A 12,617-nucleotide genomic window follows, 5' to 3' on the forward strand; every position below is an offset into this window, starting at 1 on the left:
TGGTCCAACTTTTTAAGCATACTCATATTCAGTGTCCAAACCTAGAGCAGAAGAGATATTAATGTGCTTGAAGTAGCATGAAGTTCAAAGCCACTGATGGTAGAAAATGCTCCATTTATTTCTGTGTATCATCTATATTTTTAAAGTTTAAATATATTATAATATTTTGGTCTGGATTCTAATTGTGTACTTCAGAAAGGGGAATGATACCCATCCATTACATTACATGAATATTTGCAATAACACAGCACTAGAAATGGATTGTGACAATCCAAATATATATACATACAATATATTTACCTGCCTTCACTATCATCTGTAGGCTGTATGCATGTATAGTGAGTTTCATTTTGCAAGAACTGGACACCTCTCATCAGAGCAACTTGCAGGCCTAATGCATAATTTCACTTCATGGTTGTGGCCATAAAGTTTCACCACATTACAGCCATCCTTGAAACACAAAGTACAAGAAATCCTGAGACAGTTTGCATGGCTTGAAAGAACTCAAAAAAAATTATTGCATCTCAGTGTGGTTACCATTTGTAGCCTGTAGAATGTCCAGGCATTCATGCCATGTTTTTTCCAGCAATCGAGGTTCACAGAAGCAACTGCATGTTCCAGGCACAAAGTTTCTCCACACTAGCAACATTCATACTGAATATGTACTCCTTTACATAACCCCAGAGGAAAAGAGGCCAAGAAATTGGTCTGTCCAGTCCATTTTTGAAAAGTTACATGCAGAAACCTCCTCATCAAGCCATAGTGTGGAGGAGCAACATCTTGTTGAAAGTATACTATATGTGGAACAGCAAATAGCGCAAGCATATCCAGGTAATATGTACTTGCCACCGTCTGCTTTTGAATGAAGGGCCAAATCACCTCATGGCAAGAAAGGGAGCACCACACATTCAGTTTGGGGCTATCCCATTTGTACTTATGAACTGTATGTAGGCTCTCTAAACCCCAAATCTTGAAATTCTGTCAGTTTACCACACCATACAGGTGGTTGACTTAACACTAAAAATTGTTCTATCCATGAATTTGTTGCCAGTGAAGTAAATCTGTATAGAGAATTCCTTCCAAGGCCCAGTGCTAGAACCATCTTGATCTTCAGTGCATGCTGTTTTAACTGACCATGGACAACCTTCTGCACATCTGAACAGTTCTCTGCTGGTATGAAGAGTGGTCTTCCCTGGGCTGCACTGAAAAGCTTTCTGAACCCTCTTGACTACAGCATCATCTGCTGAAGGCCTACCTGTCTTCTTATATATTGCATCCTATTGTGTGAATTGTGACTGCTCTGCTATGTGCACAGTAACACAACAGGGGACACCTTCACACACAAAATAAATATTAAGCACCTAAACTATACACTTATAAGTACAAACCTACCTACAAGTGACATGAGTAAATATGTGGATAACCATTTACATGACAATTAGAAATAAAAGCAAGATAGAATATAGATGAAGGACCCCCACACAGCGTATCACTCCATAATTCTAATAACCATGAGATCAATGACATTAGACTGTTTTTAGTCTTAGCTTGATTTCAAGAATATTTTATAAATTAACTTATGAACTAAACATGTAATTCGACGAGTAATTTAGCTTAAAGACTTATTAAAAAAATAATGTGTAATAACTTTTGAACCAATTTTAAGACATTACGTTAATAGATTTATTAACACTAATAAAAATTCCTGAAATTATAAATTCTTATAATTTTAATTTCAGACAACAACCGCAAAGTCTCCAAAATAAATTTCCAAAACTGTTAATACATTTATCCCATTGGGAGATAAGACGGTCAGTCCCATCCTTGAAAAAGCGTGCGCGCTGTCTACAGAACCACATCTTTACCCAGCCACACACGTCTTCATCCGATGCAAACCGATGTCCACAGATGTCACTTAAGGTTGAACCGCCCCCCCCCCTTCCCCTTCTCTCAAATACTACTCATTACGAGATCCGTGAAGAGGGAGGAAGCAGCCCATCATTGCTGGCTCTACTGCTGTGTTCGCACGCTCCCCGAGATAGACATGGGGTATGCAAGCTATGTGGAGGAGCCACAGTGATATGTTGGCCTGAGATAACAATAAAGAAAATTTAATAACAAAATAAATGAATTGCCCCCCTCGTTGGTGTCTCCACCTTATCATGGTGAGGGGGTTTGAGTATGCCAAGGACCCTGAGAGCTATACCAGCGGTAGCATAGCTACTGGCAGGGCCTCCCTTGCTGGACAGGTCAAAGCGTAGGCATCAGACGAAGAGAGACACCAAAAACCAAAAACTGATGCCGGAAGCAGCGTCATCAGCAGCGACTTGAAGCACAGANACAAAACAAACCGGAGGGGCGGATAGAAGTGACCAGAAAACGAGGAAGAAGACATAAGAGATGCTGGATGACTTTGGGGACAGAAGAGGATATTTTTATTTGAAGGAGAAAGCTTGAGATCGCATTAAGTGGAGGAATTGTTTTGGAAGAGACTGTGGACCTGTCGTCTTGACAAATTACTGATGAATGATGGAATAAATTACAGACATAACAAAGAAACACATAATCCTGGCAGAACACGGGGTACAACAACCCAATACATGATTGCTAAGCAATATCTTGTCGCCAGAACTTGCGATGCAAAATACACCAACTTGCCCCAGTTTCCAACTTCCCTTGGGCTTTAAATGGGTTAGCCCCTAACAAACACAAATAATACAGATGCAGGTAAATACAAAATGATAACACGCATCGCGACCGTCCTACCCAACGGCTTGCGATGCGGGCAGCCTTACTTTACCAACCAGCCAGATACCAAACCAAATTTTGAAGTAACCCAGCTGAAACGGAATTTCAAACAGTGATCCCTGCTAGCTGGTAATCGCCTTCTCTGGTCAACGTCGTCCGACCAACTGCACAATAAGTCTCTCCTCATTCTGACAAGGGAATGGTCCAATCCGACATGTCGAAACCTGCCCTGATTTTTTTTTTTTTCACTGCAAGAGTACACACAACAAAATCCACTGTCAAAATTTTAGCTGCTAATATGCACTGCAAGTATTTTTTAAAAATTGCCGAAGTTACTCATTTTTTGTGTACGCGGAACCGCTTGTACCAGAGGTTTGTACAACCCCAGCTGTGTACTTGTCAGATTAGGATGCATTTGTGTCGTGTTATCTCTACCGATGCACCGGAAGCCTAGGCTGAGTCAGCCATGTTGCGTGTTGCATACTGCTCTGCTCTGCTAGGGCTGGACATTTCTCCAAGGGTCTGGCAGGCTATAATATTGGCCAAGTTCAGCAATTTTTAAAAAACACTTGCAGTGCGTATTAGCAGCTAAAATTCTGACAGAGGATTTTGTTGTGTGTACTCTTGCAGTGAAAAAAAAAAAAAATTGGCAGGTTTCGACATGTCGTATCGGCCCATTCCCTTGTGAGACTAGGAGGTGGAATGGGGTCCATAATAACTGAAGTGTTTCAGCTGTTCAAAGGAGACATTTCAACCTCCAGAACTCTGTATATGGATACCTGAACTATACTGCTTTTTGGTGGTAAATACTTAAAAATTGTAACAGACTACTGAGTGCCTATACTCTCCCAGCTGTGAGGCTGCTTCTGAAATCAAGATTTATTCAATGTAAAATCTCCTTCTGAGACATTAACTGCTTCAATGAAGAATTTTCTTTAGTTAATGTTCACTATTTACTTACTGATACTGACAATCTGTCAGACCATACTCATGAAATATCAAGGAATGACAAACTGGGAAAGATGTAGGAATCATGGCCTAATTTGAGTTAATATCCCAGAATTTGTCTGGAGGGACTGAATGAAAACCACGGAAATCGTGTCAGGATAGTTGGTGTCCTGGCCAAAATTTTAACCAGGCACCTACAAATACAAGCCAAAAGTGTTGAGGCTTCAGCCAACTTCTTTGGTCAGTTTTCTTCAGTTAAATACAGTTTCTCCTATTATTCAATAGTAACTTAAAAATTCCAAAATTAAAAAATATTATCCCAAGATGAAATAAAGATGGTAAGACATATGTGTGGGGGCACATGGTTCATAGTTGGTTGAAGGGCTATGCTACAAGCCGGAAGGTCGTGGGTTGAAGTCCCGATGAGGTCACTGGATTTTTTCAGTTGACCTAATCCTTCCAGCTGCACTAGGCCCTGGGGTTTACTCAGCCTCAAACAGAAATGAGTACCATGAATTAATTAAATAATTTTCCTGGGGAGTAAAGCGTGGCCGGTGCATAAGGCTGACAACCTTACCGCCATCTCTGAGCTGATTGTCTAGATAATGCGGGACCCTCAACATCTCTCAACCCTACGGGCCTTCACGGCCTGTTATAGGGATAGCTTTACTTTTTGAAGACATATCTGCACTAATAATGTTGAACACTGAACATATTTTAGATCAGAAGAGATCAACCTGAAGGCAATATATCATGTTTGTAGCATGAAAGGTGTTAACACCATGGAACTAGGTGCTTTTGAAAACTTATTTAACTAGTCAAGAAATTTTTATGATTTTTTCCAAAGGATCATCACAGTTTTCACACTCTGCCACTGGACCCTGTCCTCAGATGTACTGTCATGTACTTCCAATTGTTATATCCCCTTGAAGCTGTCCAACCATTATTTTTGTATCCATGCATGTAACATATCCAGCACACCTTGGCCATCTTTATTCGGTTACTCCAACAGAAGGGTAAATTGTGAATTTCTTCAGATAATGTATTTTTCACATACAGCCTACTTAGTATAGTGAGAACTTTTTAATTTTTTTGCCTACTCTCCTTATTTTGAAACAGTAAGTTCTGGGAAGAACTAATCATCTGCTCTACCTTTCACTACATACCAAGTATCTGACAAAACCCAGATCACACAAAACACTGCATGAAATAGCTCTTCTACTGTGCATACTAACTTTCACAGGAATGTGTTTACCAAGCAAGTGCCTAGCAATGATGGGGTGGGATACATAGACAGCAAGGTGATCTCATAAGCCACCTTTTATTTTTAGTCTACATTGATCATTTTGAAAAATAGATGGCTTATGAGATAACCTTGTTGTCTGCATGTATGTGTATTCCCCCTAACACCTGAAAGGCCAAATAGTGGAGCCAGAAAATACCTTTCTCTGTGTCTATATGTGTCTCATCCCTCTATCACTGCTAGACAGTGGTTCATTACAGACACTCCTGTGGCAATGAATACTCTCACAACTTTATAAGAATTGTTGGATGCATCAGTTTCTGGGCAGTCCATGTTACATCAAAGGAAAGGAGGCAATTAATTCTTCCCAGAACTTCATTTCAAATAAGGAAAGGCGGCTAAAATAAAATGAGGTTTATGAGATCATCTTGCTGTCTGTGTGTTTGTATATCCCCCCCCCCATCACTGCTAGCCAGTGCCTCAGTAAAAATGTTTCCACAGCAATGAATACACACACAATAGAAAAACTGTGGTCATGGTGTTTATATGGTCAGTGCCATCAAGATTGTAAATTGCAAGAAATAGTAATAAAAAAATTCTGGAGGAATCAAATCTGGCAGCTCAGAGTGAACCCAGTACATGAACACAAAGATATGGAAATGCCCACACAATTCGGACTGGCCACAATCAAAAAACACAGCATTAGGGATTACTGGTCCCAGGGTGATGGTGTCTTAAAACTTGTATTCAGGAGATGTCCAGTTTGAATATGTCAGGACACTGGCTATCCTCACTGTGACTTGGTGGTTTTCCTCAGTCCTTCCAGGCAAATACTGGCCTCATACTTCAAGTTGGGCCATGACTGCTTCCTTCCACATCTTCTCCAGTTCATTATTCAATATTCTTCACTGCTGCATAGTCTCAGCTAAGTGATGAATGATAAATATGAAAGAATTTTGAAGGAAGCAGCCTAATTCAGGTACTATCCCAGAATTTTACTGCAAGGCTTAAGACAGCCAGAGAAAACCTCAATCAGGACTGCAAGTGTCCCAGCTAAATCTCAAACCAAGGACCTCCTGAACACAGATCTACAGCAATACCAACACATGAATCTACTCAGTGACAGTGTTGTTAAATAAATCATACATATAAAATAAAATAAAATAGAAGCAAGTGGCATTCCTATATATCATCCAAAAATATGGAAACCGACCACTCCATCTACTCAAACAGCAATATTTGATCCTTCTTTCTATATTCTAAACTCCATAGAAAATAAAAATATGATCTATAATAATTATCCAAACATGACAGATATTTTTAAGCTCAAAAAGGTATCTGAAATTCTAAACTTAAAGATTTTCAGAAGTGTATTGTCCAACTGGACACTTCTGTGTTCAAACACTGCAGAACAGAACTGTGATAGGAGGGTTACAGTTTCGACATGAAATGAACATAGCAGCTGAATGGGTAGCATTTCTGCTGTGTTTGGGAGTTGCCTGATTCAAATCTGAGCCCAGAGAGAGCTACTGACAGACCATTAACTAAACCATAAATGAATAATCAGCAAGAAATTTCACCCACTGATGTCACATCTATCCATGGTACCAATGTGTAGCTTCTCCAAAAAGTCAAGAGATTGGGCCATAAATATAATTTATTTTTGCTCCCCTGTATTTATAACTTCTATATAAGAAAATAAATTGAGGTAAAATACACCATACGAAGAACATAAGCTATGTACTGACCAACTTTTAGGCCCATTAGCAGAAGAAAAATCCAAAGACAAAACTGGGAATACCATGAAACCTTTGACCATGGAAATTACATTAATTGTATGGCTGCTTGCTGTGTACTGTGCCATATTCTGAGTTGTGACACAGTAGAGCAATTCCAAACATAACCATAAGCCACTAATAAATGTGCCACATGGACTTACTGTGGGCCTCTGTAGTAATTTAGTGCAGTTTTTGGGTGTGCCACTGTGTGCATGTTTTTCAGGTTCTATCAGAAAGTTCCCAGCCTGTTATTGTTTGTTCTACCTACCTTGGTGAAAGAAGATGAGATGGGATGCCAAGATCACACTTCTGCAAGCCTATTACATCAGTCTGCCACGTTTTGACACAAGGACTTTTTCGACTTTGTGCTTTGTTTTGTTTGGGATCGATGGCAAAATCGAACAAAGTGTCTGTATCAAGTTTTGCGTGAAGCACAGTAAACCTGTAATGAAACCCTTGAAATGCTATGTGAAGCTTCTGAAGAACATTCTTTAAGCCAGACAGCGATTTTTTAATGGCATTCACGTTTCAAGGCCAGTCGAGTGTCAGTTGAAGATGACAAATGTTTAGGGTGACCACGCGCCAGCAAAACGACAGAATTTGTTGAAAAATTTTGAGGGCTCATCCATAAAGACTGTCGCAGAACAATCCATAAGCTTGCAGACATATTTGGCATCAGTTATGGAGTTTGCCAGGAGACCTTAACAGAAAATTCGAACATACGCCACACTGCCACAAAGTTTGTTTCCGGACTCTTGACAAATGATCAATAGCAGCAGCACGTAAACATGTGTCTTGAGGTATGAGAGAAGGCTAACAAGGATCCAATTTTTATTTCTAAGAACATAATGGGAGACAGAAGTTGTATTTACGGTTATGATGAAGAAACAAAGTAACAATAATCGCAGAGGAAGAGCCCACAATCACCAAGAGCAAAAAAGGCAGAGCAGGTCCAGCAGGTTCAACAAAGAGCATGCTCATTGTTTTTTCAGTGTGAAAGGGATTGTTCACCATGAAATTGTTCCTCCTAACACTATGGTCAACTCTGACTTTTACTGTGACGTTTTGAGACACTTGAGAGAGAAAATGTGCAACAAAAAAGACCGGAACTTTGGCGTAACCACAACTGGCTCCTTTATCATGATAACGCTCTCGTCCACACATCCCTGAAAACCACAGAGTCTGTGAGTAACAACATGGTTATAATTCCCCTTCCTTCCCACTCACCTGACTTAGCCCCACTGTGATTGCTGTATACATTCCCAGAGAGACTATTTGAAGGAGATGGCAGCCAAAATTGAACAAGTTAAGCCAGCATTTCTTTTCTGACCTAGTCTGGGAACTTTCCAATAGCATATTATTCTTGCCAAGTTCTCTGAATGAATGCTGCAAGCACAATGACTGTATAACAGTAAGATGATCATAACCTGTATGTTGTGTATCAGCACATGATAATTCAGATATTTTATGAGATGGCATACACAGTCTGTACCATAAAACAGCAACCTACATATGAAAATGTACCACAAACCACACATATGTATTTACACTATTTCTGCCCTCTTACTGGACTACAGAATATTGTTTCAAACAAATTGACAAAAAATGTTACTATATTCTGAACTGAGTATTTATTTTACTATATACACTCTGCATGATTTATGTTCTTTCATGCAGTTTTTAGTTGACACCTCAAGACCAAACACTTAGGATGATGTTATTCCCACCCTCCTGACATTTATGCAATCAAGAATAAAAGGTCTGGAAAAAATCCACCAGCTTCAAAATTATGTGTTGCCATTTAATTCGGTCTTAAAAGGGTTAATAAAGCAAATCATGATTCACCATAAAACCATATAAAATTTGTGACACTGGCAAGAACAAGTCCCTGCTGTTCTGTTATGACTATAAAATCCCAAAGTCCTGAAGAGTTTCAGTATAGCTTAAAACATTCATGCCATGTCTATATGATATACTACCAACATAAATATAATAGCAATTGTTCTCTCTTAAACAGATATCCAACTTCACTTTCATCCACTGGTCTCAGAAATATTCCTGCAGCATAAATATTTTTGTTACAAGCCTACAAATATAGTTAACAGCAAATATTTAAAATGGATATTACCACTATCAACAAAATAAAACTAAAACACAGACAGGACACTATAAATGGCAGAATCTAGTAATTACAGCATACTGCCTTACAAACTGTCTTGCAACGGCCTATTTGAAAAAGAGGGAAAATTCTAAGCACTTCTAAAGTACCACATCATAACACTGCAGAATACAAGGTATGTACATTTCTAAGAGAGAGAGAGATGCCCCACACACATTGTTCCTTGTTCTCTTCCATTAGGCTAACCAACCTACATGTCCAAAACAAAATAATCACCTGGGACACACACTTATATACAAATTTCTTTGGCTATATAAGCACCTTGGTTCCCAATGGCTAACCATTAGCCAGTCCTATCACACAACAAGATCTGGCTTCCTGTCACCAGAAGACGTATTCCTGCTAGAAGGAATGGCAGCAGAAGCGGGAGTGACTACCATGGCCGTAGCATCCACATGAGTATCCAAAGCCTCTTGAGATTCTGAAGCACTGTTAATGGAATGTTCACCCACTGACGCCAATGTAAAGGCTAGGGTTTCTTCTTCTACTTGATCTCCTTCTTGTTCATCCTGTTCTGCAAAAAATAATGGTAACAGATTTGATTAACCAACAGAAGTGTCTCTACACCAGAATATACACAGCTCTTCTCACATTTTCAAAGTACAAAAAATACCAAAAAAAAATCTAATTCATTGCAATCACCTCTTCATCATGTGATTCTGAATTCGTAACAATTTCACAACTCTTCCAGTCTCAAAATTCTTGCCTTTTCTTTGTGCTGGCATATCAACAGCAAATAATGAAGGGCATCTATATTTTATTTCTTTCAAAAGTGGAAAACCCTGATTGTATAGAATTTTCTTTAATAGTTTCAGCAAATAAAAAACCATATCAACACATGACACATCCTAAAATTAAGCACCTGTACATGTAGGTACACATTATTCTCACACATACATGTTCTGTGTACGCCTACTCTTCAAATGATAAATGGAAGCTAGGCCTTCATCCATATGCACATACACAGTTCAAAATTATTCTGAAAGTGTATAACCCTTTCACTTTCCCTGTTACTGTATTTATTATATTGTATATATTATATTACTAGGCAATGACTTGGTAAACACATTCCTGCGCAAGCAAATATGCTCAACAATATGACATCTATTGCTAGGCAACAGATCAGTAAACACTCCTCCTTAACAATAGAGTTTGTGTTTTCCTTCGGGTCCGTCAAACTGGCAGAACAGAGAGTAGCCGTGGTCGAGTCAGGTTTTAAGACACCAGCTTGCCAAGATATGAGCTAGGGAACAGAGGATTTGAATTGTGTCGAGTCTTCTGAATTGGCACTTGCAGAATAATGGCAAGAAAGAAATTAGGCAGTGCAAAGAAGATAAAATCCACTGCCTGGATACAACTAGTGAAGACAGAATCCTAGTGTGTGTGTGTGTGTGTGTGTGTGTGTGGAACAGTAAACTGCAAAGTGTGTAAATCAGTGATAGCACTGTATTATCTGTAGTCCAAACTACTCTGTATAAGGTGTCAATAAATACAATCATCCAATCCAAATCCCATCTTATAAGTCACACAGTAACCATTAACCTTAACCTTTATGATCTGCAAATAAAGATTTTATATCTCCTGGTACTACAGGACTGGAGGCTGAATTTTAATCTGAGGTAACAGTTTATAAACATAAATATATATAATACTGGAGGGGGGGGGAGCACTGCTTATTATAGTAAAAAAAAAGTACAATGCTTGGTCAGCTGGGTACTTGCAGTAATGGGGAGCATGGCCAATAAAGGCTGGCAAAATATGAAGCATATTAGATTAGGTACATGTTTTCCTATACCTCTATTCATAATGGTTATTATTCCCGAACAAGACACTGCATGAGGAAAATCTACACAAAATGTAAATTTCTTAGGAGCTTGGAACATTTTTCAGTCTACTTTGGTTTCACAGTAGTGAAAATTCCCGAAATGTACGTGGGTACCCGTCTATCAGATGTCACAACTTATATGTATGTGGATCCACAATGATAAATGACGGTATGATGCAGAATAAATCATAAAAACAGAAGAAAACATATACTTAAGCTTTCATATATGACTGCACAGAGGGTACACATATGGAATTCAAAAATACATCCAATAATATCAATAATGTCAACATATACCATTTACCACCTTTAAAAGGATGACCATGTTTCATCAACAGAGCAGAATGAGTGTGTATTTACGTATCATTTTAGTGCTATTTTAACTTGTGCCTTTTCATTCATAAGACTTTTGAGACTAGATAGTAAACTGTTAAAAATGTTATAAATTTTCTCTACAATGAACATCTTAAGTCCATCGGAAGTGTTTTTTTCAAAGGCAGAGAAATACATACACAACAACTGGGGCAGTAGGGAGATGTTTTTCTCCATAATATCTGTGCCCTGCATGTATCATAACTGTTGCACAACCATTTAGTTTTTAGTGCGCACCTTACTGCCTCTTTAGTCGGCAGACCTGCTGATTAATATTGTTTACTGCTCTTACCATCACACTAACATGCAGTATATATTTGTTTCCTAAGGTGTACAACTGACAGGCTTCATTCACATAATAATGTAGCTGCACTGTTTCACTGCATCAGATATGAGAAAATAAACATGAATAAAACAGGGTGATTCAGAAAGATGGACACAATTTCAATTGGCTATATTTCCTGAATTATATGTTGCATTTGAATTCTGTAAATTACACTTGATTATACATACATGGAAGTTTATAGATGTTCAATGTGCCCCCCCGCCTCCTCCGGCTGCACAGATAACATCTAGACGGTAGCTGAATTCATCCTACACTCGATGACAAATATCTTGCGTCACTGAGTTCACCGCAGCTGTGATACAGTTTCTTAGGTCATTCAAATTTGTGGGAAGAGGTGGTACACGCCACACAGTTGTTTGCGATAGTCCAAGTTCTCTACTAGCACTACGGGTTGACTTCATTGGGCTGCGCTCAAAGTTCACTCGAATGCACTCCACGTTCTCCTCCGATACACACGATTGGCCCGGGACGCAGTGATGGAGGGCACTAGCTGTAGTACTAGAAACTTTGTAACATCCTCTTTCAAATGTACTTTACAGAATTCAAATGCAACATACAGTTCAGGAAATATAGTCAATTGAAATTGTGTCCATCTTTCTGAATCACTCTGTATAACAGTTTTACTTGTAACAATATCATAAAAAAGTAATGCTGTCATTATTTTAATGCCTATTTACTATTAAAATATATGTTAAAATATACTGGGGAATTTTTCTGGAGCCACTGAATATATCATTGGCTTTTACATGGAAAGTACTAAAAATTTTCAATTTATGAATTTTCACCTGGTAAACCATTTTCAAGGAACAAATTACCTTCATAAATCAAGCAATACCTGCATTAATGAAAGAGAATTAATTTAAACAGACAGTAATATATACCTCTCATATGAATGGCACTATGCTGCTCCTGCGTATGTGATGGTGATGGGGTGTTGCTGCCAGTGGTAGTATTGCTACTGGTGCTGTCACTATTGTCACCTGTTGTGGAAGATGACGATAAGGAACTGGATCTCTGCTGTCGTCTTGCTGCTCGTTGGAATGGATTTTCCTGCACCAAAAACATCACAAAGCAGTTAGAAAATTCCCACCATACATTTTGATAAGTTTTGTTCTTAGCTTTTCTCTGTTGGAACTTAACATATAACTTCGGCTTTCAGTAATACGCCTGTTATGGCG

At 38.7% G+C, this 12,617-nt stretch overlaps 1 protein-coding gene across 3 annotated transcripts in view; it reads right to left on the reverse strand.

Annotated features, from left to right (window-relative positions):
• Nucleotides 1–7,713: 7,713 nt before the first annotated feature.
• LOC111874560 (E3 ubiquitin-protein ligase RNF13) overlaps nt 7,714–12,617 on the reverse strand; it is a 32,695-nt gene continuing 27,791 nt past the window's right edge. For 2 of the 3 annotated variants that reach the window (XM_023870151.1, XM_023870152.2), the window contains 2 exons: nt 12,321–12,489; nt 7,714–9,410 (listed from right to left, as the gene is read on the reverse strand). In XM_023870151.1, coding sequence (XP_023725919.1) covers nt 9,193–9,410; nt 12,321–12,489 — 387 coding nt within the window. In that variant the 3' untranslated portion in view covers nt 7,714–9,192. The remainder of the gene's footprint in view (nt 9,411–12,320; nt 12,490–12,617) is intronic. The other variant, XM_023870153.1, reaches the window with a different exon arrangement.

Source organism: Cryptotermes secundus, unplaced genomic scaffold (genome assembly GCF_002891405.2).
Source record: "Cryptotermes secundus unplaced genomic scaffold, Csec_1.0 scaffold1009, whole genome shotgun sequence".
Classification (NCBI taxonomy): Eukaryota; Metazoa; Arthropoda; class Insecta; order Blattodea; family Kalotermitidae; genus Cryptotermes; species Cryptotermes secundus.